At 39.1% G+C, this 26,560-nt stretch overlaps 1 protein-coding gene across 1 annotated transcript in view; it reads right to left on the reverse strand.

Annotated features, from left to right (window-relative positions):
* Window positions 1-10,682, reverse strand: part of LOC121378188 (RYamide receptor-like) — a 55,929-nt gene extending 45,247 nt beyond the window's left edge. The window contains exon 1 of the mRNA XM_041506258.1: window positions 9,649-10,682. Within this exon, the coding sequence (XP_041362192.1) occupies window positions 9,649-10,344 (696 nt within the window). The 5' untranslated portion in view covers window positions 10,345-10,682. The remainder of the gene's footprint in view (window positions 1-9,648) is intronic.
* Window positions 10,683-26,560: the final 15,878 nt, after the last annotated feature.

The following is a 26,560-nucleotide window of genomic DNA, read 5'->3' on the forward strand; positions in this document are numbered from 1 at the left end:
AGTTCAAGGTGTTTTCTGACGGTGAGAGTTGTAGTAACAATTTTGTGGGCCTTTTCTGGACTGTGTGTGAGAGAGAGAGAGAGAGAGAGAGAGAGAGAGAGAGAGAGAGAGAGAGAGAGAGAGAGAGAGAGAGAGAGAGAGAGAGAGAGAGAGAGAGAGAGGGGGGAGAGAGAGTTAGTGACTGACGGGTGAGTGGGTGAGAGCACACACGCGTATATGTATACATGTGTCCGTCTCTGTCTTCCCATCTAGGTTTTCACTGTATCTATCATTTTCTCCACTTTTGTATTCCTTCTCTCTCTCTCTCTCTCTCTCTCTCTCTCTCTCTCTCTCTCTCTCTCTCTCTCTCTCTCTCTCTCTCTCTCTCTCTCTCTCTCTCTCATTCTCTAGCTCACACTTAGTCACTATAGTGTATATCTTTTACGTTTTACGTGTTCTTTTTATACCAATTCGACCTTACGCTAGAAATTGTTACTAAAAATCGATTCGTGCGAACGTACCTTTAGAAACACCAGCCCCTAATGGGACATGAATGAATTATAATGTACAATCAAAAGTGAAATTGGCTGCGCCACGCAATTATCGACATTTCGCTTAACTCAATAACAGTGTTCGCACTATTCGGTAATATTATACTTTTGTAACACCATATTCTAATAGATATCATGGGCGGATCCAGGGGGGGGGGGGGGGGGGGGGGGGACCAGGGGTACGCGTCCCCCCAAAAAATTGTTCAAGTGCCCTCAAAATGTCCAAGTGCCCTTTTTGTTTGTAGAATTTTTTTTTTTTTAAGTAAACAATAATTATATTGTAGATAAATGAAATCAAGATTTTCGTGTACATGCGCAAGCTTGCAGATATGTGTCTGTGTTATTGAGTCTCAATGGGGCCCCATTGAGGTTCTAACGCGAGTGACGCCAATTTACTTCATTATTGCTAGTATATTATGACGTAGAACTGTAGGAATTCATATTAATTGTAAATATCAAAACTTGTAGTAAGGTGCCCTTTTGACGAGTCAATGTGCCCTTCTTTTTTGGTCCCCCCATAAAAATATTTCCTGGATCCGCCCATGGATATAACATGCCATCTTACATAATGCAAAAAAAAAATTGTTTTATTTAACGACACCACTAGGGCACATTGATTTATTAATCATATGGTAATTTTGACATAATTTTAGAAAGAAACCCCGCTACATTTTTTTTCATAATAGTAGCAAAGGATCTTTTATATGCACCATCCCACACACAAGATAGCACATACCACGACCTTTGATATACGAGTCGTGGTGCTCTGGCTAGAACAAGAAATAGACCAACGGGCTCACCGACGGGGATCGATCCTAGACCGACCGTGCATCAAGCGAACACTTTACCATTGGGATATGTCCCGCCTCGCTCCATAATGCAAAACAATGAAAATGACATATTTTAATTGGGTTATATAATTAGCTATTTTTTTCTCTAAAAACCTTTATTTTTGACGCACATGCACGAAGGCCAACATGTATAGAAACGATGTAAACCACTTTACGCACTGTTCTGAGAATTACTATAGCTTTGTAATTTAATCACGTTCATAGATAATTTTCAAAAACAAAAGTTCTCTTTATTCTGCTACAAATCTATAATGAATTGCATTAAAATGACATTTTGTTATAAATTTAACACCAAAACCAGACAGCCGTAAACGCAAACTCTTTAACCTACATGACGTCATTTTATGTGTTTGTCAAATCGTGATGGCGTCATATTTAGTACCGACAAGGTCATTGGTTTGTAAGCGTCAAATTGTCCAAAAGTATTGTTCGTTAGACCAATGCAGAATATTTCTCACTGAGAAAATATGGAAAATATTTTCCCTGTTATGAGTGACCGCTGGGGTAATAAATATGGTTACGGACCACATAGATATTGAAAGAGGAAATCTGCTGTCGCCACTTCATGGGCTACTCTTTTCGATTAGCAGCAAGGGATTTTTTTTATATGCACCATCCAACAGACAGGGTAGTACATACCACGGCCTTTGATATACCAGTCGTGGTACACTGGCTGGAACAAGAAATAGCCCAATGGGCCCACCGACGGGGATCGATCCCACACCGACCGCGCATCGAGCGAGCGCAATACCACTGGGCTACGTCCCGCTCCGCAAAACAAAGAGTCCTTGTTAGTTTAAGAGGTTCCACATTTGTTCAGTAAATGACCCTTTAATATTTGTAGGCCTACTTTACTCTGATTCTCCTTTCTTATTACCCCATTACTGCTTGTCAAAAAACAATGACCAATGCTCCGTCCTACGAAGCGATCTTAGCGCTAAGATCACCTTAAATGCATATGGTAGCTATCCACTTAACGTGATCTTTGCGCTAAGATCATCTTAAATGCATAAGGTAGTAGTAGTTATGCACTTAATGTGATCATAGCGCTAAGATTGCTTCGTGGAACGGGGCCCAGGAGCTTAATTCACAGAGCTAGCTTAAGCTCTTTTAAGCAACGTTACCGGCTTCGGTGGTGTCGTGGTTAAGCCATCGGACATAAGGCGTGTAGGTATATGGTTCGCAGCCCGGTACCGGCTCCCACCCAGAGCGAGTTTTAACGACTCAATGGGTAGGTGTAAGACCACTGTATACCTTCTTCTCTTTCACTAACCACTAACCACTGACAACTAACCCACTGTCCTGGACAGGCAGCCCAGATAGCTGAGGTGTGTGCCTAGGACAGCGTGCTTGAACCTTAATTGGATATAAGTACGAAAATAAGTTGAAATGAAAATAATTAAGTAACGTCACATTGTCCTTGTGCATGCAAGTCGTTCCGCATTTCACCGCGAGATTTCGCAAAGTTGCGACAGCCAGAGTGAATTGGATTCCGAGATCCCAACGGCGTCAGCGATGATTATATAACAGGCCACACGAACGTGGATCTCATAAGACTGGTGGTTAAAAACGTGTGTGGAAAGTGATTTGAACTCTCTAAAAACGAGATTCGCAAATTGTGTATGGCACACACGCGCGCCAATCTGATTAAAATTAGTTCTACTGGACTACTAGTAGATCTAACAGCATTGCGTGGACTCCCATGTCCAGGTGACATTTCATCTATAAATAACAATTTAAATATCGACCAATTACACTTCGTCTTTTATAGCGTTATTCGGGAGAATACAAATTCTAAAAATATCGGGCGAGACTATTTATGCAATAGGCGAACTTGTTGGTCAATATCAACATTAAAAAAACAGGGGGAAAAGTGCGGTAATAAACTCTGGATTGTATACTAGTATAAACAGATTTTATGGCTATACCATCATGGTTTTTTGTTTCGTCTTGAAACTAATTTTATATTAAAACATTTTATTGCAATTAGTTTCCGGTATACTTCGTAATTCACCTGAATCATTTCGTATACCCTCGGCATAATCCCGAATGTTTTCAAATTCTTTTCAAATCACTGGCATGATTTTGCAAGTAAGGTTTTGATTGGTTGAATGAAAGGTCAACTGGACATGAGCTTCAACGGGCTGCTGTTAGATCTGAACTGAACTGAACTGAACTGAACATTTATTTCTCTCAGGCCGTAATCCACGGCATATGAGGAACAATATATAATACAACAATTCACACTTTTTAACAAGATGACAGAGTAAAACTATTCACATAAGTATATCTACATAAAACGAACATGGGAATATAATTATAAATAATTGGTTTGGGTTTGCATACACAATAATAATACAATAAAGCTATGAGCCGGAGGGCTTGAAAGTATTCATAATATGTTTACAAAATATTGCAAGTTTTCGGAGGACACCAGTTTTTTTACAATTAAATAATTCGTGAAATTTATATGTGTTTGGTTTGGATCGATAATATTTCGGTATATATTGAAGTCTGAAAATATGGGCATGTAAAAATATAATGGAATTCATCTCCGATGTCGTTAGTGTTGCATAAAAAACACAATCTATCATGTAATGGTTTACGTATCCATCTACCTGTCTCTATTGGAAGATTGTGGTTTGATACTCTAAAACGTAACAATGGCACCAATGTTTTTTTTCAATAAATTTAAATAATTTTCGAATGCTATACTGCTTTTAAATATTTTGTAACAAGATGCTTTCGATGAAGTGTCAATATGACTGTACCATGTTTGCAAAAATTGATCTATGAGTTTTATTGAAATAAACATTTTCAACAATGAAGCACTATTAATACGCTCACAATGTGACCACCATATGTATGTGCAACCAATATTATCTAAAATTGATTTTATAAAAGCTATCCATTTGTGATCATAAAAAATGTGTATTATAATCATTCAATAACATTCTGTACGCTTGGACTGCTTCCCAGTAATCATCCTAAACCAAAATCCTATCATTCTTATTTTTACTGTTATATCTACCGGGAAGCATCCAAGTTCTCCATACAACATATATAATGGGGTGGATTTTCTAACAGGCAATAATAACTTTAAATATTTGCTATACAATTTTTCTATGCAGGACAGACTTTCAAAACCCCAAATTTCACATCCGTATAAAGCAATAGGTAAAACCATACAATCGAATAATTTAAGTTGGCATTGAATGGAAAGATGGCAACGTTTCCTTGTCTAAGTGTAAAATACATAGCTTTTGAGCTTGATCATATTGATGTTTTCGAGCATTAGTGAATTTATTGGATTTATGAAATATAATTCCAAGATATTTGTATATTTCTACATTATCTAGATTTGTGTTTCCTAAATGGAACCTTTTGGAATAATCTTTTTTATTACCACTGAAAATTAGCACTTTAGTTTTTTTTACAATTTACATTTAGTTTCCATTTGTACAATAAGAGTCGAAAAATATTTAATAAATTCTGCATGTCGTCATAATTTTCGGCAAAGAGCGCTGTGTCATCAGCATATAGTAACACAAAAAGAACAAATTTTGTATACAAAGTGGAATCTGTGAATAAGTTATCTATGCGGATGCCATTACAATCATTAGTTTTCTTAAACGTATCCTCTAAATCATTGAGAAACATGGAGAATATAGGGGCGATAAATTTTCTCCCTGTCTAACACCCATGGAACATTGAAATAATCCGACATTGTGTTATGTGCACTAATGCATGACTTAATGTTCTGATACATGCTATATATTACTTTAAAACATTTACCATTAATACCATTTTGTATCCCCAAAGTCCTTTCTCCATACTGAGTCGAATGCCTTGCTAAAATCTATAAAAGTACAATACAGTTTTTTCTTCCGTGCTTTTAGCAATTCGATGAGTCCATATAATGTAAAAATATGATCGTTCGTCGAGTACTCCTTCCTGAATCTTGAAACTTCAGATAAACAAATCATTAGTTTCTAAATATAATTTCAGTCTATTATTTAAAACAGCTGTAAACAGTTTCCCGAGACAACTAAGTAAAGTAATAGGTCTAAATTTTCTGGAACAGTTTATCGCCACATTTATAGATCGGTTTGATTATGCCAACTAGCCACGAATCAGGAAAGATGCCATGTTCAAACACTAAATTAAAGGCTTAACATACACAGGGACCATACAGCCGATAGTATGCTTAATATACTCGTTGATTATTTGGTCTATTCCGCAGGCTTTATGTTTTTTAGATTTTTAACAACGGCGAGTATTTCTTCTTGTATATTGATGCCTCAAAATCTATATTAAAACTTGGATCTTTTTCTTCTGTTGTGTTGTCATCACTGCTGTTTATATTTTAAAGTAATCGTACAGAGTGTCTAAAGGGGGGAGAGTAGGGTCTTGTTTTTCTTTTAACAGTTTCGTGGGGTGGTTCTGTGAGTCTTGTTCTGTCTTCCAATTGTGTTTGTTAAACATATGTATTACATTTCTGTAGCTTTTACTGGCATTCAAAAGTCGTTGCTTATTATCAGGTGTTTTTCATGCTGATCTCGCTTCTGTATACTTTCTTCTTAGTGTTCTGCAATGATTGCCAAACCATGCTTTGTACGGGTATTTTCACGCTTGTGTCTGGCTCTGACGCGGGCTTGCGTGTAACCGAAAGTGTCGGCTGCGGTGTCAACAAATATCGGTCCCAATACGCTCCACTGCACCATTCAGCTTTTCTTTCGAGAAGTGTTCACACAGTTCATTAATATACGTTTATGTCGTTGACTTTTCTTTGTTTATATTTTCACTATAGTGTTTAGCCTCTTTAGTATTCCATTCCTTGGGGTGAGTTCATTATTAATGACGGCGTGGTGTTTACCACTAGCTGTATGGATATTCAGTCGCATTGTTAATGGATTGTGAATGTCCGAGAATAGTGGTTCCACATGTAATAATGGAGCTAATTTTAATTAGACTGACACGCGCGTCCGAAAGAAACTGATTTTTGTTTGCGTGAATGTGGGCGTGCATATAATAACGTAGAGCATAATGTGTACTCATTGACCTCCACAGAGACTCTTGAGATTGATACATTGAAACTTAATTTTCATTAAACCGTGAGACCGTCGCCAGGAGGATATTAAAACGTCCATTTCGTGTCACGTTTTCCGGTTCATGTTACAGCGAGAAATAAATTTCCATTTGTTGTGTTCCATTAGTGGATTAAACTTTGAATTGTTTTACGAGTGACATAAACTTGGTACGAAATGGTTGCTGAAACACAGTGTTTGGCACAACACTGATTTGAGCATATTGCCCAGTGGTATAAAGCCGCCCTAGGATCGTTCCAGATTTCTCGTTCCAGCCATGATCCCTTCTAATGGAAAAACATGTAGCGGGTTTCCTCTCTAAGACGATATGTCAAAATTACCAAGTTTGACATAAAATAGCGATACATGAGGTGTCGTGTAAACAAAAATAACAAACAAACTGGAGGGGGGGGCGGGGGGTTTAAATGTAGTTTCGCCATACAGTTTCAGAGTTAGGGCAGTAGCCGATGACATGAGTGATAAAACAAATTAGCGTAGCTTCGCCATGACATCCAATAGCCGATGGTTTTAATAAATAAATGTTCTTTAGTGCTTGTTAAATAAAACAAACTTTAACTTTTTTATCATGGTCGTGATCCTTTCATATTTACGTCATATCCATTGTCCTATAAAAGACAGTTTAAAAGGAATCGATAACGTTCGTATTAAACTGTCATTCAACAGGAGATGGATACGTCGTAGAAAGTTACAGACGCGTGTGCGAACGTATGTAATAATATAGCTATTACTGAGACGTGCAAAACTCGGGCTTTGTAACGAGAAACATTTATCATATTTTACACTCCAGCTTTTAGTGTTGTTGTTGTTGTTGTTGTTGTTGTTGTTGTGGATTTTTGGCTTTGTTGGATTACTGAAGGGGTCTAAGATGGGGTTTTATTCTTTTTGCGTTGTTTTGTCTTTTTGGCTGAATTTGGGATGTAGTTTTTGTTGTTTTGTCTTTTTGGACGGAATTTGGGATGTAGTTTTTGTTGTTTTGTCTTTTTGGACGGAATTTGGGATGTAGTTTTTGTTGTTTTGTCTTTTTGGACGGAATTTGGGATGTAGTTTTTGTTGTTTTGTCTTTTTGGACGGAATTTGGGATGTAGTTTTTGTTGTTTTGTCTTTTTGGACGGAATTTGGGATGTAGTTTTTGTTGTTTTGTTTGTGTTCTTCGTTTTGTTTTTGTTTCATTTGGTTTGGTTTGGGTTTGGGTTTTGTCTTTCTTTTTGTTTGTTTGTTTTGAGGGGTTTTTTTTGTTTTTTTTTAATCCTTTGTTTGTTTTGGTGGGTTTTTGTTATTGTTATTCTTTTCGTAGACGGCAGCATCATTTTTACCCACAAATGAAACCATCACACGCTTTATCACTAGCAGGTTAACAAACAAAATCAGCTCATATAAACTGGAATAATTGGGTTTATATATATATATATATATATATATATATATATATATATATATATATATAACAGGGCCATAGCTAGCGGGGGGTAGGGGGCATTTGCCCCCCCCCCCCTCCCCGAAAAAAAATCCGTTTTTGACCATAGCGGGACATTTTGTTGTACTATTTGTCTGTATAATTCCGAAGTGTTATGTACAGTAAGACATCCTTAATATTATTCATAGCTCTATTGGTAAAATCAAGGTGTTCGCTATTCCAACTTCATCAGTATGTGACCTTTATAAAACACGACCGTCTGGGCGATTACGTGTCTAACTCACTACTTGGTCTTATTAAGGTGGGCGTATCAATGGGTACATACTTGGATGGATGGACTTTCGCTGATGTAACATTTCCCGTGTCGCCACTGGTCATAAGAGCAATATTTGATTGATTACGGAATGTGACATGAGTGTTGACAGGATCTATAGGATGCAGGAACATTTCAGCACAACAGATTCGAAAATTGCATTCGCGCGGTTCAAAAAATATCCTCGCGGTCATGCATAAGATTTGAGATGGGCATCAAGCACAAATAATAGATTGTGGTGGCGCTTTTATGGCTTTAAACTGCCATCTCCGATCCAGTGTCTAGAACGAAATCGAATCACATTTGCATGGTGTTAACCTTCTCAGCGCTAAATGTCTCGTTAGTCATGGACATAACTTTTTGACGAAGTCAGAGGTTGTGTCCACAGCAGGCGTGCTTGAACAGTTCTTTGATGGAAGCATGCCAAAAATTACTCCCCCCCCCCCCCCCCCCCCCACACACACACACACTGATTTAGTGTTTACAAAACGTTTAGAATGTGAAAATAGTCTAAGCTCTGACGGTGCGCAAATTACATACAGTCCGATCCTAAAGCTTTACGTTCGTGTGCCGTGCTGACGTTCAAGGAAGAGTCTTGGGTCTAGATCTACAGTTTGTGTTGAATCCATACTCAAAGTTTATCTTGCATTCAGATTCAAATTTGAGTCAATGGTATAGTTTCATCGTTAAATTATGAGACGGGATTTAGACTGAGTTTGAATTCAGACTATTTTAAGTCGGAATCCAACTCAAATTTTGAGACTTTGAGTTGCGAATTAAAACAAAAGTTTCAAGATCACACTAAATGATGTATACACCTGAATCATGGTAGATATATAAGATACAGGGGTGGGAGTGCTGAATATTTACTGTTATAATTATGTAAAATGTTGGACATGTCTAAATAAATACTACACACAACTAAATGGCATGTACAGTACAAAGATGGCTGTCGACAGTGCAGATTAAAAGAGGGGAAGCAATCAGAAATATCAGAAACTGTTAAAAGGGCTTTGCGTATTATATTATTGATACTGCAATAATGATCACAACAGATGAACATATAACTTTACAGGATGTATACTGCAATAATGATCACAACAGATGAACATATAACTTTACAGGATGTATACTGCAATAATGATCACAACAGATGAACATATAACTTTACAGGATGTATACTGCAATAATGGGCACACTAATTAAATGAATACCTATGCTGCAATAATTATCAATGTGCATAATAATTATATTTATATTTATTTATACATAAACGTGGGCGAAATTCCTTTTAAATTGTAAATATATATGGATCTTTAAGACAATTGGAGTTGTATAATTTGTCGATACAGGATATATATATATATATATATATATATATATATATATATATATATATATATTGTGCGATGTTCATACTGTATATACAGACCTTTCGTTTGGCTGCTGCTAGCTGGAGTCGGCGCTTGTTACCGGCATCACTCTTGTAGTTCTTGATCCATATGTTATATCCAATTTTCGAATAGGAGAAGATGAGGATGACCAAGGGCCCGAAGTACTGCAGCACCATGAGGGCCAGGCTGTAGGCGTACCTCCTGGACTGGTCTTCCCACACCTCCAGACACTGACCGCTCGTATTGGAGAAGTACTCCATCCGAGACTTGAGCAGCGTCGGCAGCGGTATGGCCAGCGATACGGCCCATATGGCCGCGATCACGAATACCGTCTTCCGCGGGCTGATGCGCTTCACGAAAGGGTGCACGATGGCGATGTACCGGTCGATGCTCATGGCCACCAGGGTGTAGGAGCTGAGGAAGACGATGACGACCTGCGTGTACAGCACGACGGGACACATGCCGGCCTCGAAGGGCCAATAGTTCTTCAGGTTCACCACGAACGTGAACGGGATGCAAAAGATAGCCAGCAGGATGTCGCTGACGGCCAGGTTCACGATGAAGTAGTTGGGCACGGTGTGCATGCGCTTGTAGGCGAACACCAGGTAGCAGACGATGCCGTTGCCGCCGATCGCCGTGACGGTGATGATGCAGTACAGGATGATGAGCAACGTCTCCACGTGTTTCGATATCTTCCATGAAAACTGGTCTTGGTTTTCCGTGGTGGCGTTCATTCCTTAAGGAGCTTGCACTGAATCCTCTGTCAGTACCCAGAATTAATCGTTGTGGTTTCATCAATGTCCTTTAAGAATATGTTTAGAGATGTAGTTTTTACTGAAAATACCTCTGTTCAGAAACATCCCTCGGCGGCATCGTTGGTGACGTTAGAATACACTTAATCCTCTGTGAATATCCAGTAATAATGATTGCCGTAGTATCATCAATATTGTTTTTCTATGAAGTATAGATAATTTTCTTTTCTCTCTGAAACCACCCTGTTCAGAAGCATGCCTTAACGTTTCGAATTCAATGACATTATCGTGATTTTAATCCAGTATTAATAATTGCTGTAGCATCAATGTCCTTTAAGTATAGCCTTTAACTAAATGTTTACTACTAAACAATATTCACAAACATCTCTCGATTATCGTTTTCTATAAAGTTAGCGTCCACTGAATCCTCTGTTAGAACTCAGCATTCACAATTATCGTGGGATCATCAGCGTCCTTTAGCTGTAAGGTTTAATGAAATGTGTATGTACTACTGAAGCCACACTCAGAATTTTTTTCAAATCCTCTGTGAGTATCTATTATTAATAACTGTCGTGGAATCATCAATGTCATTTACCTATAATGTTTAAGGAAATGTTTACTACTGAAACAACATTCGTTTTTGATATCTTTAGAGTATACTGAATAATCTGTGGGTATCCAGCATTAATAATTGCCGTGGGATCATCAATGCCGTTTAGCTATAATGAATGACGAATTGTTTACTACTGATGCCACTCCGAAAGAAAATTGAATCCTCTGTTAGTATCTAGTATTAACAACTGGCGTGGAATTGTGACATTAGAGAACACTGAATCCTCTGTTAGTATCCAGTATTAACAACTGGCGTGGAATTGTGACATTAGAGCACATTGAATACTCTGTTAGTATCCAGTATTAACAACTGGCGTGGAAATGTGACATTAGAGCACATTGAATCCTCTGTTAGTATCCAGTATTAACAACTGGCGTGGAAATGTGACATTAGAGCATATTGAACCTTCTGTTAGTATCCAGTATTAACAACTGGCGTGGAAATGTGACATTAGAGCACATTGAATCCTCTGTTAGTATCCAGTATTAACAACTGGCGTGGAAATGTGACATTAGAGCACATTGAATCTTCTGTGAGTATCCAGTCTTAATAACTGTCATAGTATCACCAGTGTCTTTTAGCCGTAAATGTTGACAACATTTTTACTATTGAAGCAGCATTCAGAAACATGCCTCAACGTTTTGTTGTTGTTGTTGTTGGGGTTTTTTGTGGGGTGACATTAGAGCACATTGAACCTTCTGTGAGTATCCGGTATTAATAATTGTCACAGTATCACCAATGTCCTGCCGCAATCAGTATTCAATTTTAATTGTCGCAAAATCACCAACGTCCTTTACATAATATGTTTTACGAAATGTTTTCTACTGAAACCAATCTGTTACGAAATACGGCGCCTCTACTCTTCATTAGAAAATGTCTTTTAGCTGTAACATTCAGTGTTCAATGAAATAGTTTCTACGGAAACCACCGTGTTAACAAAACATGTCTCGGTCTTCACCCTACTGATAAAAATACGGACATCCTTAGCAGACGTCAAAGAATCTGAATGACTGCTAGTCTAATCAACATTGTGAATACAATTTAGCTATTTTAATTATTTTGACCATACGTTATTAACGTCTGAAAGGTCACGCGCGGATGATGCTAATAGATACTGGCATATATATAAACGGTACAGGATATGACCAGTGGTCATTACTTAAGCAGTGTTCTTGGGTCATTTCAATATACGGAAACACTTTAGAAGACTTCCAGTAAGATGAAAGACGATGAAAGAAACAGAACATGCCAACCTGTCCCTTTCCATTGATTCTCTGCCATCACTGTTTATAAAAAGACAATTTGTTTCAAGTTAGACAACCATGGGAAGTCTTTCATTATTAATGGTGGTTATTAATCGACTTTTTATTCCACGTTGTTTCAAAGCATATACTGTCATAAATAGAATCAAAGCAACGCAGTTATATTGGGGGGGGGGGGTTAATGTATTACTTGTTCACGTTATTAAAAAGCGAATACTGCCGCAAATAGAATATATCTTCTGAATTTTTTAAATCATGGCAATTACTCCGTTATAAATGGACTAACGTATATTTGTTCCACAACATTATACTGTTACAAACTGAACATAAACATTTTGTTCCACATTGTTTCAAATAATTGTGATTATACTGTTGTAAATGAAATATCTATTCCACGTTGTTTCAAATCGTAATACAATTACATTTATAACTGTTATAAATGCAATATCTGTTCAACATTGTTTCAAATAATTATAATTATACTACTGTAAATGAAATACCGGTTCCACGTTGTTTCAAATCGTAATTATACTGGTACAAATGCAATGTTTGTTCCACATTGTTTCAGGACATGATAATCATACTGATGTAATTGGAATAACTGAGTCACATTGGTCTCAAGTGATAACTATACTGTTATAAATGCACTACTTGTTCCACATTGTTTCAAATCAATTCCATTACACTATTATAAATGAAATATAATTTCCAAGTTGTTTCAAATTAAGACCATAAATAATGGAATATCTAGCAAACTTCGCTGAAATCTTTGCAATTGTTGCATCTGCCAACTCTACAAGCTTTTGTTCTGTTTAATCCAATTATTTTTAGTTTCCTTTAAGTCCCACTGCTTGTCGAAGTTTTACTACATCTCCAATCCATAGCACTTCTCACGAATAAATGAAGCTTTCTTTTTTCACTCGTTCGTAGTAGTATCGTTATTTTGGTCGATAGTTCTTCGGCTTCGTAGGCTGACGCGTGGAGCGTTAAAGTAGTTGGAGGAAATCAAAACAGAAACTTCTGATACTGGCGACACCGGATTGTCTGGATATGAGCAAAGTTTAGAACCGATACAACTTACAAGACTCCGGCGGGGCGGCTAGAGCTAAATAATCGAAAGACTGACGCACGCATACAAAAACTACTACTTAATTTCACGCGATTTGCCGAGCTCTACGAGGAATCGTTAACTAACAGATACGGCGGAGCGTTACAAACTAACAAATAACAGTGTATTACTATGTAGTGCCATGAGTTACGCTGTGGCCAATGGGCATAAGTCTTCCAAACGGCACGCGCAAGTTGACGTCTGATCTATTCCCGCGTGTACAGATACGCCCTTTCGGATATAACGCCATGTACAGTGTAGGGACGGGACGTGGCCCAGTGGTAAAGCGCTCGTTTGATGCGCGGTCAGTTTAGGATCGATCCCCATCGGTGGCCCCATTGGGCTATTTCTCGTCCCAGCCAGTGCTTCATAACTGGTGTAACAATGTCCGTGGTATGTGATATCCTGTCTGTGGGATGGTGCATATAAAAGATCCCTTGCTGCTAATCGAAAAGAGAAACCCATGAAGCGGCGACAGCGGGTTTCCTCTCAATATCTGTGTGGTCCTTAACCATATGTGTGACGCCATATAACCGTAATTAAAATGTGTTGAATGCGTCGTTAAATATAGCATTCCTTCCTTCCATACAGTGAAGGTATTCGTTGTTTATCAGAACTCTTAGACAGTGGATTTATGTCCGTCTCTCCGGGCGTATGTTCGTGTGTGTCCCCACGGTACTAATTATTGGAGGGAGAGTAGCTCAGTGACAATGTCCGCCTAAGGTGCACGCGGCCTTAAGAGTCTATGCGATCTTCTAAAACATTTTGGGCTGGCTATATGCTTCTTCATAGGCGTGCTGGGTCCCATTTTTAGGGTAATGGGGAGGGAAGAAAATGCTTCACTCTGGATAACAACTCTTATTAATATCTGCATTACGAAACAGTTATATAGGGTTGCAAACGATTCACTACGATTTTTGTTTTTACATGAATTACAACTAATATTGTGAGAAGAATGATGCAAATACATGGTCAAAAGTTTTCAGGTCAGCTCATTTCGCTTGAACGTCTCAAATCGTGTTTGCCCGAAATCGAAGATTTGCTGCAGCAATAGGGGGTAGGTAGGTCCTTGAACCCCTCCCCGTCTCGTACGCTTATGCACATCTTTTACGGATTAACAGTGATGTTGGGTGTTTTTAACATGCAATTTACTACAGATGGATAGACCTTAAAGTTAATTAACATGTAGTGATGACATAATCCTTTATATTAATTTACCAGTCGCGGAGAACCTATCCTTAAACGTGTTCTGTCCTGTCCTGTTTGTGACAGAATTCATTTTAAAATTTGTTTTGTTAACGACGTCACTAGAGCACATTGATTTGTTAATCATCGGCTATTGGATGTCAAACATATGGTTATTTTGACAGTCATAGAGAGGAAACCCGCTATATTTTTCCATTTAGTAGCAAGGGATCTTTTATATGCACCATCCCACAGACAGGATAGCACACACCACGGCCTTTTATATACCAGTCGTGGTGCACTGGCTGGAACAAGAAATAGCCCAATGGGCCCACCGACGGGTATCGATCCCAGACCGCCCCGAGTTCATATTAAAGATTCCTTACTACGACGAAATGTTTGACATCCAGTAGCTGATGATTGATAAACCAATATGTTCTAGCAGTGTCGTTAAACAAAACAAACTTTAAATTTATATGTGATTTACACGTCCAATTTAACAGTGGCGTAGCGAGGGGGACACGGGCTCCATGCCCCCTCCCCAAATCAAACCTTTTTCTCTTTTTTTACTGTATTTATAAAATCATACATACATACATACATACATAGAGCTAGCGCAATGTTTCCCCCTTCATAGTCCATTCATTGACGTGGTGAGGGGGATTGTATGCCTTAGTGACACAGAGAGCTATGCCAGCAGGAGCTTTGGCTTCTGTAAGGGACACCCAAACTGGACTGGTCAATGGGTAGACCCTAGACTGATATGGACTAAGGGTGAGGTAACTCTAACAGAAACCTCGAGTGCTGAAGTCAGAGGTATTGGGCCGCACGGCGCACTCTAATAGACCACAATATCACTAGATTACTAATCATCGGCTGATGGATGTGAAACATATGGTACTTTGAGACAAACATGGACAAAATGTTATGATAGGAAGGAAATGTTTTATTTAACGACGCACTCAACACATTTTATTTACGGTTATATGGCGTCAGACATATGGTTAAGGACCACACAGATATTGAAAGAGGAAACCCGCTGTCGCCACTTCATGGACTACTCTTTTAGGATTAGCAGCAAGGGATATTTTATATGCACCATCCCATAGACAGGATAGCACATACCACGGCCTTTCATGTACCAGTCGTGGAACACTGGCTGGAACGAGAAATAGCTCAATGGATCCACCGACGGGGATAGATCTTAGACCGACCGCGCATCAAGCGAACACTTTACCATTGGGCTACATCCCGCCCCTGTTATGATAGATGTAATCACTTCTGAAAATGAGCAATTCTGGATATGTCTGCAATACTGTCAAAAACTAAGATGAAAAGCAAAAACAAAACTTACTTGTGAAACTGATTATCAGAAAGTTTATTATGCATTGTGTATTTGGGCTATTTCTCGTTCTAGCCAGTGCTCCACAACTGGTGTAGCACGATTTTCCGTCTAAATATTCCATTTACTAAATCATTTACCTACATTAACAACAATTATCATGATAACATTTTCCGTCTAGGCGGCGGGACGGAGTTCAGTGGTACAGCGCTCGCCTGATGTGCGATCGATCTAGGATCGATTCCCGTCGGTGGGTCCATTGGGCTATTTCACGTTCCAGCTAGTGCTGCACAACTGGTGTAACAAAGGCCGTGGTATGTACTATCCTGTCTGTGGGATGGTGCATATAAAAGATCCCTTGCTGCTAATCGAAAATAGTAGGACATGAAGTGGCGACAGCGGGTTTCCTCTCAGTATCTGTGTGGTCCTTAACCATATGTCCGACGCCATACAACCGTAAATAAAATGTGTTGAGTGCGTCGTTAAATAAAACATTGTGTGTGTATTGTTTTTCTTCTTGCAAACGTAATACCCAGTTAACTATACAATGCGTGTCGTAAATAATTGTTGTAATACCCAGTCCTTCAGAAAAGAGTATAGCATTTGGCCTATTTCATGGTGTCAACGCTCTCATTAGTGTAGACTTGTTTTATATACTCTTCAAAAAAAGTAGGGGAACCTGAAATATCAATGTTAATATCAACTATTAGGCCGAACATACGTTTTGACCACAGACATCTTAGTAAAGAACGTTCAGGGCCCCATTTCACAAAACATCGTAAGTTTACGTCTGCTACTAGCAGTTATACCGGCCGTGCGTTTACACGTGTTTGGCATCAGTTTCACGTAGAAAATTACATCATTACGGAAGCTGGAGTATTTTAAAGACAAAAGAAAATGAAATGTGTGCTCTTCTAACTATATTTGTTGAACTATAATAGTAATAAGAATCCTAGATTTACGTTTACGTGCAAAACGTAACTTACGATGTTTAGTGAAATAGGCTCCAGGTCTATTTATCAACACACCGAAACACATTCCACACTTTGCACATGCATTACGCAGTTGCTCCATACACATGCGTGGTGTGTCATTCTCGATTTTGACAATTTCCAGGAAGGTCGATTAATGATTGTGGAACATTATTTCCGTCAATCTTTTTCATTCTGTTGATCATACAGTTATTATTGTTTTGTTTTTAGTCATTTTTATTGTTTGAATTTGCGATTAACTGACTTCCTCGTGAACTAATTTTTCATTGTCAGTCGCTAATAACTCGCGACAATTGAACATTATTTCACTCGGGACATAAACATGATACGTAACGGACGCTCGTTCATATCACATAAATATGTCATTTGTATAATTTGTTTTTAAATCATTGGTGAAACAACATAAAACTATCATATTGTTTACAAGCACTGATCATAGTTATTACGCAGTGTATCTTTAGTTCGACTGTTAGAACTGTCTTTACCGTTAAATGTCACGTGAAGTATAACATCAGTTTTGGCAAATTCAGTATGTATCAGGTCATCCGTGTATATTTTGTGCTCAACAACAACAACAAAAAAGATACTTTCTTACACACTTGTTGGTGAAAATATCATTCGTTATTTTTGATAACACATACTTGTTAACGCATGTACGTGTGTTAACAATTTCAAGACATACGACTGGCTGCTCCTAGGTGATGACAAGATCACCAATCCATACATCCAATGAAAGAACATCTCGATCGAAATCGATTAACACTTTGATGTATAGTTCACCCCACAAGCATTTGTCTGTGACGCGTTAGTTAGCTACAAGCGCAAGGGCTGTAAATAACTTTTAGTCGAAAAAGATGTTAAAATTTGCTTAAAACCTGTTTTTGAGGATATGTAAGAAATAAAATATTACATTCGTGTCCGTTGGATACTATTTATCTTTCAACTCGTTATAAGTTAGATACATTTTAAAACAACGCGTTGTAAGATAAATGATATCTAACGGCCACTCTTTTAGTATTCTCCATTTAATAACTATTTTTCAACACACACGTTGGTGAGAACAACATGCATTGTTTATGAGGTCACATCGCAGTAACACATGTGTGTTATCGATTTAAAGACATACGATTGACTGCTTCTAGGTGATGGCCTGGTCGCCTAAGCCATAACATAAATAAACACGATCGAAATTGATTACTCTATGACGTATAAATTAACCTGAAATTGATTTCTCTGGCATACGTTAACTACAAACGAAAGCGCCGTAAATAAGTTTTAGATGGGGGGATAAGTTTAATTAACCATTAATTAATAATTACATTTTACAAAAACAAAACCGAAACCTTCCCTGCAATCCCAGAGGGTCGCCGGCGACCCATTAGCGCAGCGTCTAAAGAGATTCAGTTGAATTTTGGTCAGTGAGAAATGGCGCTGTCCACGATTTTCAGAAGATAGAAAAAAACATTGGTTGAAAAGTTATCTGTGCTTCACAATAACGTTAGTATATTACATTTCTTATAAATATAGTAAACCAGTACACTTCAGAGAATATGTAAAAACGTATTTTGTCTGGATGCAATGAGATTTCAGGATATTTAGGGTTTCGATATGTGGTGGGGTCATCAGTGACCCTTTGGGCTAATAGGTATAATCTTCCGCCCATATACCGACAATACATGGCAATGTTTTAAAGTAGATTTGTTTGGTATTCCATTCATATTTATCCAAATGTTATAATTTTGAACATCAATAACAAGTAAATGTTACAAAATAGTGTAAGGCCCGGTAGTAAGGGGGTCAAATTCTGTGCTTATGACGGGTGCCACCGGTGGGGCAGGATATGCTCACCTTTCGCGAACACCTGATGTCATCGCTGTTTTACAGTGATTCAATATCTCTACCTATCCTTTGGTAGCATTTAAATGATTGAATTCAATGTTAGGGGCGGGGTGGTAAAGCACTCGCTTGATGCGCAGTCGGTTTGGGATCGATCCCCGTCGGTGGGCCTATTGGGCTATTTCTCGTTCCAGCCAGTGCGCCACGACTGGTATATCAAAGGTCGTGGTATGTGCTATCTTGTCTGTGGGAAAGTGCATATAAAAGAGTCCTTGCTGCATTAGAAAAAACGTAGCGGGTCAGAATTACCATATGTTTGACATCCAATAGCCGATGATTAATTAATCAATGTGCTCTAGTGATGTCATTAAACAAAACGAACTCTTCTTCTTCATTAACGTTATACCTGGGGTTTTTCAGTTAGGATATTTGCAATGGAACGTCACAATCGAAAGAAGCATTTCACAGTAAATGACGTTTCGACGAAGTGGGCCACTGGCCTAAAAAGGCAGACAAACGCCGTCGATGTGCAGACTGTAAAACGATTACAACAGACACGACATGTGAAAAATGCAAGGTTCCTTTGTGTTTCACTGAGAGGAATGATTGCTACAGATCTTATCACACGAAATAAACTTCAACTGTAAACAATTTGACTTTATCTCAATGGACACCAATACTATTGTAACCCAGAAAGGAAATGAACTTCTAGCCCAGAGGGTCACCGATGACCCATGACCGGAAACGACGTAATAAAATTCAAATCTGGACTATTTGTTTGGTTTTGTATAATATGATCTTATATATGTAACAGGTCAAAAAAGAAAAACATTTCACCCAGTATAACAGGATTTGGGTCCTTGAGGGTTAAACTGGGGTGGAGTTGGGTTTTTTTTAGGATATGTAAGAAATAGAATATGAAATTCGTATCCGTTATTTTACAGCTCGTTTAAAAATGTACTCAACTCGCTTTCACTCGTTAGATATGTTTTGAAAAATGAGTGGTCACTCCTGCAGTATTTTCTGGACAGTAAACGTTACTTTCAGTTGATAGTAAGTGCCTGACAGGAGTCTGTTGTTATCGAGACTAGTTATGGAAAGGAATGTTTTTTTAACGAAACTACATTACGTCTATTTGGCGTCTAACATATGAACAGTAACTGCCACTGTGAGATAAAACAAAATGATCATTAATTAATCAAACATTTTAAAAAAAAACACCAAAAAACGTTGGAACATAGGGTACCTTTACCAATTAGGAGCTTCGTATACAGTTACCACCATCAGCAAGATAACGAGTGCTTTGCCACCGAAATAACGAGTGCTTTGATTGAAAACATATTTTATTGCATAAACAACAAAACGACTGGGCACGTTTCCAACTTACCAGACACTCTCCTATATATATACAGACAATACAATATTAATGGCGAGAATATTATTTTTAAAAGCAAATAGGGTAGGGTTTTTTTATGGACGGGGTGGCTCGCTTGTTTTTGTTTTGTTGGGATTTTTCTTCCTGGGGTGTTTTGTTTTTGTGGTGTTGTATGTATGTAGATAACACACACGCGCGCACACACACACACACACACACACACACACACACACACACACACACACACAAGTTATCCAAATTCAAAGGCCCTATTCTGGCGACAAAAGAAGAAGGAATTTTTTTATTTAACGACGCACTCAACACATTTTATTTACGAGTATATGGCGTTGGACGTATGGTTAAGAACCACACAGATATTGCCAGAGTAAACCCGCTGTCGCCACTTCATGGGCTACTCTTTTTGATTAGCAGCAATGGATCTTTTATATGCACCATCCCACAGACAGGATAGTACATTCCACGGCCTTTGTTACACCAGTTGTGGAGCATTGGCTGGAACGAGAAATAGCCCAATGGGCCCATCGATGAGAATCGATCACACATCAGGCGAGTGCTGTTACCACTAGGCCACGTCCTACCACTCTGGGGACAATGACATAGTGATGTTTATATATACACACATTTATTCCAATAACAGCAATCAAACTGAGAAAGGATACAACAGAATCTTAAAAGAAACAAAGTGCAGTCAAATCATTATACTCTTCTTTTTTCTTTTTCTTAATACATTTTTGGACACAAACAAATATTTATTTAGCACTTGAGGCTTTTCGTACATATAACAACAGTTTTAAATTAAGGTTTCACTACATAGTTCACTTCCGGATGAGAGCTCATTCATCCACTTTAGTTCCTAATTGTGGTACATGTTATGGTTCACATATTCACTTCAAGGAAATGGTGAAGAATTAAAACAATATGTATGTTTAATGGTAAGCCTTCTGGCTATATTTTGCCCATGTTATTTTGTAATACTATGCATTGATTTTTTGGGATATGGGTGTATAGCGCAAGAGATAGCCGGGGTGAATCGGTTAATGAACCACCTGTTCGGACCGGTACTACAGCCAGATGCGGTTATATAGCAAAAAAACTGAAACGAAAATGTTCTCAATTTTGGAGTGAAAATAAATTCTTATATAATGTACGATGTAGGTTATTAGTGCCAACGATAACCCGTTTTACTGGCAATCTTCATTTGAAGTCGGTCAATTTAACATGGATTTCAATGGCAGATGATATCTGTGTAGTGAGACCTAACTGTTGTACTCTTAACACTGAATTACGTTATAAGCACTATGATTGCTTCTCACTCAAAAGCCATTCCACCCCCGCGCGGTTATTTCTGAAGCAACAATAGCATTGTTTATTGATGCAAATGCGGCCTAAAGGTGGAAATATGCAACTGACAGGAGAAATTTCAAAACATAACAGGATGTTGTGAATATATCGTGATTAGGAACGTCGGATCTTTCCGTGACCTCCCTTTCACGACTGGCGGAAATATATATGACGCACTAAGATGTGCGCCTAAACATCGGAACATTCTTGTCAATTTAGTTTCATACTTAAAACAAAAGCCAAATTATATATCATGTATAGATTATATCAATTATTAAAAAAGAATTTAATTCCATTCATATATATATATATATATATATATATAGAGAGAGAGAGAGAGAGAGAGAGAGAAAAGCATAGAAAATAAAAGAATCATGGAAAGTTATTAAAATGCAACACGGTCATAATGAAAATAAAAACCCTACTTTTTATATTCAGATCTATATACAGAATTTGTTATTAAAATATAATATAAATTATGTACAATATATTTATGTATGTATTTTTCTGTGTGTACACCTGTTACATTATTCAAATCTTATTTCTAATAGAGGTATGAAGACAACATGTTGAAACAGCCCAGGTATGTTACAATATAATGTAGTTTCACCTGGAGTAATTTATAATGCAATACTCATAGATTAAAGGCAGAATTGCGGGTGATCTACGCCAGTTGCCTTCATGCCTGTATGTACTTCTCGTTCCAGCCAGTGCGCCACAACTGGTATATCAAAGGCCGTGATATGTGCTATCCTGTCTGTGAGAAGGTGCATATAAAAGATCCCTTGCTGCATTAGAAAACATGTAGCGGGTTTCCTCTGATGACTACGAGTCAGAATTACCAAATGTTTGACATCCAATAGCCGATGATTAAGTAATCAATGTGCTCCAGTGGTGTCGTTAAACAAAACAAACTTATTTTAACTATACATTGGCTGTTTCATCAGTTGCCTTCATGCCTGTATGTATCGCTGTATCAAAAAACAGGAGATTTTAGCTATGTAATTGTATGGTAATTTGTAAAGAAACATTTTTATTTATACTGATTTTTGTTTTCAAAAATGTTTTGCGAGTTTAAAACGTAATATATTCTGACATGAATTTTAACGTTATTCATTATGGAGTTACCTTTTGACGCAAACGGACTATTCGGTTTGTCAGAAACACACGCAAACGCAACAACTTAATCTAGAGTTAAAACGAAAACGTCGACATCATCACCGTCACTGTGGCTGCAGCCTCCGGAAACAACATTTAATCTGTATTCAACATCAATGAGCAAAGCCAACATTCAAATTGCGAAATTTTTACATTATCGGAATGCTTTTAAGTGATCGGTGCTACTAAGCCCTGGTTTCCGATGTAGTTTAACTGAATTCAGAGTATTGCATCCCACTGGTTCTTTGAGCCAGTGTTTCGATTATTGAAGATTTAATACGACATATATACTAGCCTTGATAGCATACCAATCAATGTGATTAACACATTTTCTTAGTGTGGCTCGCCGTAAATATTAATTTGTTACAAATCGACTCACTATTTACCCCCACTTTATATTTCCTGTATCGACTATGGTTGAGTCGCAAGTGTACAGTATTATCAATATTTGTGCCACGCTTAGGTTATTTTCCCATTGACAAAAGTGTGCAATAAATCTGTATAACACACACTCACCCCAAAACACAACACAACACACACACACACACACATGCGTGGTAGTGTTGATATAAAGTGCTTAGCTCATTTGGTAGAGCACATACAGGCAGACAGACAAGACAGACAGACAGACAGATATATTAATGAAATTACCTTTCAACTGAATCACTGTTAGACTGGTAGGTTGCTCTACAACGGAAAAGCCTAATTAAGCATCTTGTTACTTTACTAATGGTGTATGCGCATCTCGTGGAACCACGTTAATGACTTGTGCATTGTCAACAATCTCCTGGTCGTCTTGTCTGTCGGGCAGAGGTTTAAGATTCACCCGTGGGGCAAAGATAAGCTCAAATTCCATGTATATCCGGCGTCCTTCTTTTATTTCACCCTTTCATTATCTTCGTTTAAAACAAATCCACACAGATATATACTGATGGAAAGAATTAAAAGCACACATGGTATCTGAGACCAAATTCATTACTGGAGTATGGTTATGTACGTATGACCGGCCTCGGTGGCGTCGTGGCAGGCCATCGGTCTACAGGCTGGTAGGTACTGGGTTCGGATCCCAGTCGAGGCATGGGATTTTTAATCCAGATACCGACTCCAAACCCTGAGTGAGTGCTCCGCAAGGCTCAATGGGTAAGTGTAAACCACTTGCACCGACCAGTGATCCATAACTGGTTCAACAAAGGCCATGGTTTGTGCTATCCTGCCTGTGGGAAGCGCAAATAAAAGATCCCTTGCTGCCTGTCGTAAAAAGAGTAGCCTATGTGGCGACAGCGGGTTTCCTCTAAAAAACAGTGTCAGAATGACCATATGTTTGACGTCCAATAGCCGATGATAAGATAAAAAATCAATGTGCTCTAGCGGCGTCGTTAAATAAAACAAACTTTACTTTTATGTATGTATGAAACAAAAACAGATATTGAATGTCAGTAACGTGGGACTGAATGTCAGTACAGTGGGATTCACGGTCAGTACTGCGGGATTGAATGTCAGTAATGTTGGATTCACTGTTAGTAATGTGGAATGGAATGTCAGTAATGTGGGATTGAATGCCAGTAATGTGGGATTCACTGTTAGTAATGTGGGATTGAATGTCAGTAATGTGGGATTGAATGTCAGTAATGTGTGACTGAATGTCAGTAATGTGGGATTAAATGATAATATTGTGGGACTCAATGTCAGTAATGTGGGATTAACTGCTAGTAACGACAAAACCGTTATCGACGATCGAGACCTAACTGCAAAATGCAGTGATGATGATGATAACTAGTTTAACGTGCCCATATACCACTAGGGTTTCGATAAGATCGGTGGCCTGACTCGGGATGAAAGGGGGGGGGGGGGGAATGGGCAGAATTTTGAAAATAGCAATTAGTAAAAAAGTTAATAGATTAAATAAAAAAATTTTTTAAAAAGGTTACAAGCCAAAATAAAAAAGAATCGACTGCTCGGCCGAATATTTATATAATTTGGAGCATTTTAGAAAGACAGTCCAAAATTAAATAAGAGAAAGAAGAGAGGATCGGACTATTTAATAATATACTCTTCAAAAGAAGAAACGCAAAACCACATTGTCGTAACATTTGGAGAATTGATTTAATTATTGAATGGTGAGTCCGATAATTACCAAATGTTGCAGGATTGTTCACAATTCACTCTAGTCCATTGTGAGTAAGTGATAGGACACACCACCAAGGTCAAGGTCATCTGGAGTCAATACCGGGTGTGGCCTCCGCGTGTGTTGACAACTGCCTGGCACCGCCTGCCCATTGAAGCAACCAGAGTACGGATGACGTCCCGGGGGATGGTGGCCCACTCGGCCTGCAAGGCTGCTGCCAGCTCGGGCAGGGTCTGGGGCTGTGGTTGTCGCTGTCGGAGGCGTCGGTCCAACTCGTCCCATAGATGCTCAATTGGGTTCAAATCCGGTGATATCGATGGCCAAGGAAGGACATTAATGTTGTTGTTCTGTAGGAAAGCCGTTGTGAGACGTGCTGTGTGAGGCCTGGCGTTGTCATGTTGGAACACTGCGTTGGCGTTGGCCATAACTGGAACGATGTGTGGCCGGAGGATCTGGTCAATGTAGCCCTGTGCATTCAGGTTGCCCTGCACGTGGACCAGGTCAGTTCTGCCAGTGTGTGAGATGGCTGCCCACACCATGACACTACCCCCGCCGAATCTGTCCACTTCCTGCACGCAGTTTGCCGCATAACGTTCACCACGACGCCTATACACGCGACATCTTCCATCATGACGTCGGAGCAGAAATCGGGACTCGTCACTGAACCACACCTGTCTCCATCGCAGTTGAGGCCATTGTCGATGAATCTGGCACCACTGCAGTCGGAGTCGACGGTGTTGTGGTGTTAAGATGACACCTCGAACTGGACGTCTGGCACGAATTCCTACCTCACGTAGGCGGTTCCGTACGGTCTGGTCGGATATCCTGCGCAAACCTGGTATTGCTGCGGCTGTGGAGGTGGCAGTAGTCAATCGTTCCCGAAGGTGGCGTACCCGGATGTAGCGGTCCTGCCCGGGGGTAGTGACCCGTGGTCGACCGGATCTAGGGAGGTCACGTGTTGATCCATGTTGCTGGTAACGGTCCCACAGTCTGGAGATGGTGCTTGGGGACACATGGAATGCCCTGGCAACGGCCGTTCTGGATTCGCCTGCGTCTAGTCGGCCGATGGCATTGTTTCTCTGCGGTTCACTGAGACGTGGCATGTCCTGGATTGTCAACTGTCGGCCAGATACAGAGGCCAGGCAAGCGAACACCCTGCACTTTTATACTGTCGGTGTTCATGTTGCACGTGCAGACAACGCACGTGCAGTGGTGACATGGTTTGCACGTGGCTGCGTTTTTGCGAATATTCACATTTTGGAACTTTATTGTACAGTAGCTGCGTTTTATCGAATGTAACCGTGGGAATGTGTTTGGGACATGCAATGACCTTATATTCACAAAGCATGAACCGGTAGGAAACATAAAATCGGAGTTATAACCCATTTGTACCCTTTTGCGTTTCTTTTTTTGAAGAGTATATTTAAAAAAAAAAAAAAAGTAATTTCGACATAAAATTTTGAACGCAGATCTAAAAGTTTAAGTCCGATCGATATGTCCACGCGAGTGGCCTCGTTAAGGCCGTTTGGGTGCACAGCTTAAAAGGACGAGATGGGTTGCATCCCGTCAAGAAAACCTCTAGATTGACAGTCGATAGACGTTGAAGGTGTAGTGCTGTGCTGAAATACAGATCTTGAGAAGCCGGATCCGTCTGAACGAGAGAGTATCAGACTAGGGTATAGTCCAGTCGTCATGGGTTGGTATAGTGGTGCGGACGGGCCCGACTCCGGAGGATACGAGATGGTATCACTATAAAGCAAGGTAAAGTCTAGAAAAAGAGTAATAGGGGCCGACCCCGCTTCCTATTTCTTCTTAGAGTGAGGCGGTCAATCTTCCAGTG

The sequence above is a fragment of the Gigantopelta aegis genome, chromosome 8 (assembly GCF_016097555.1).
Source record: "Gigantopelta aegis isolate Gae_Host chromosome 8, Gae_host_genome, whole genome shotgun sequence".
Classification (NCBI taxonomy): Eukaryota; Metazoa; Mollusca; class Gastropoda; order Neomphalida; family Peltospiridae; genus Gigantopelta; species Gigantopelta aegis.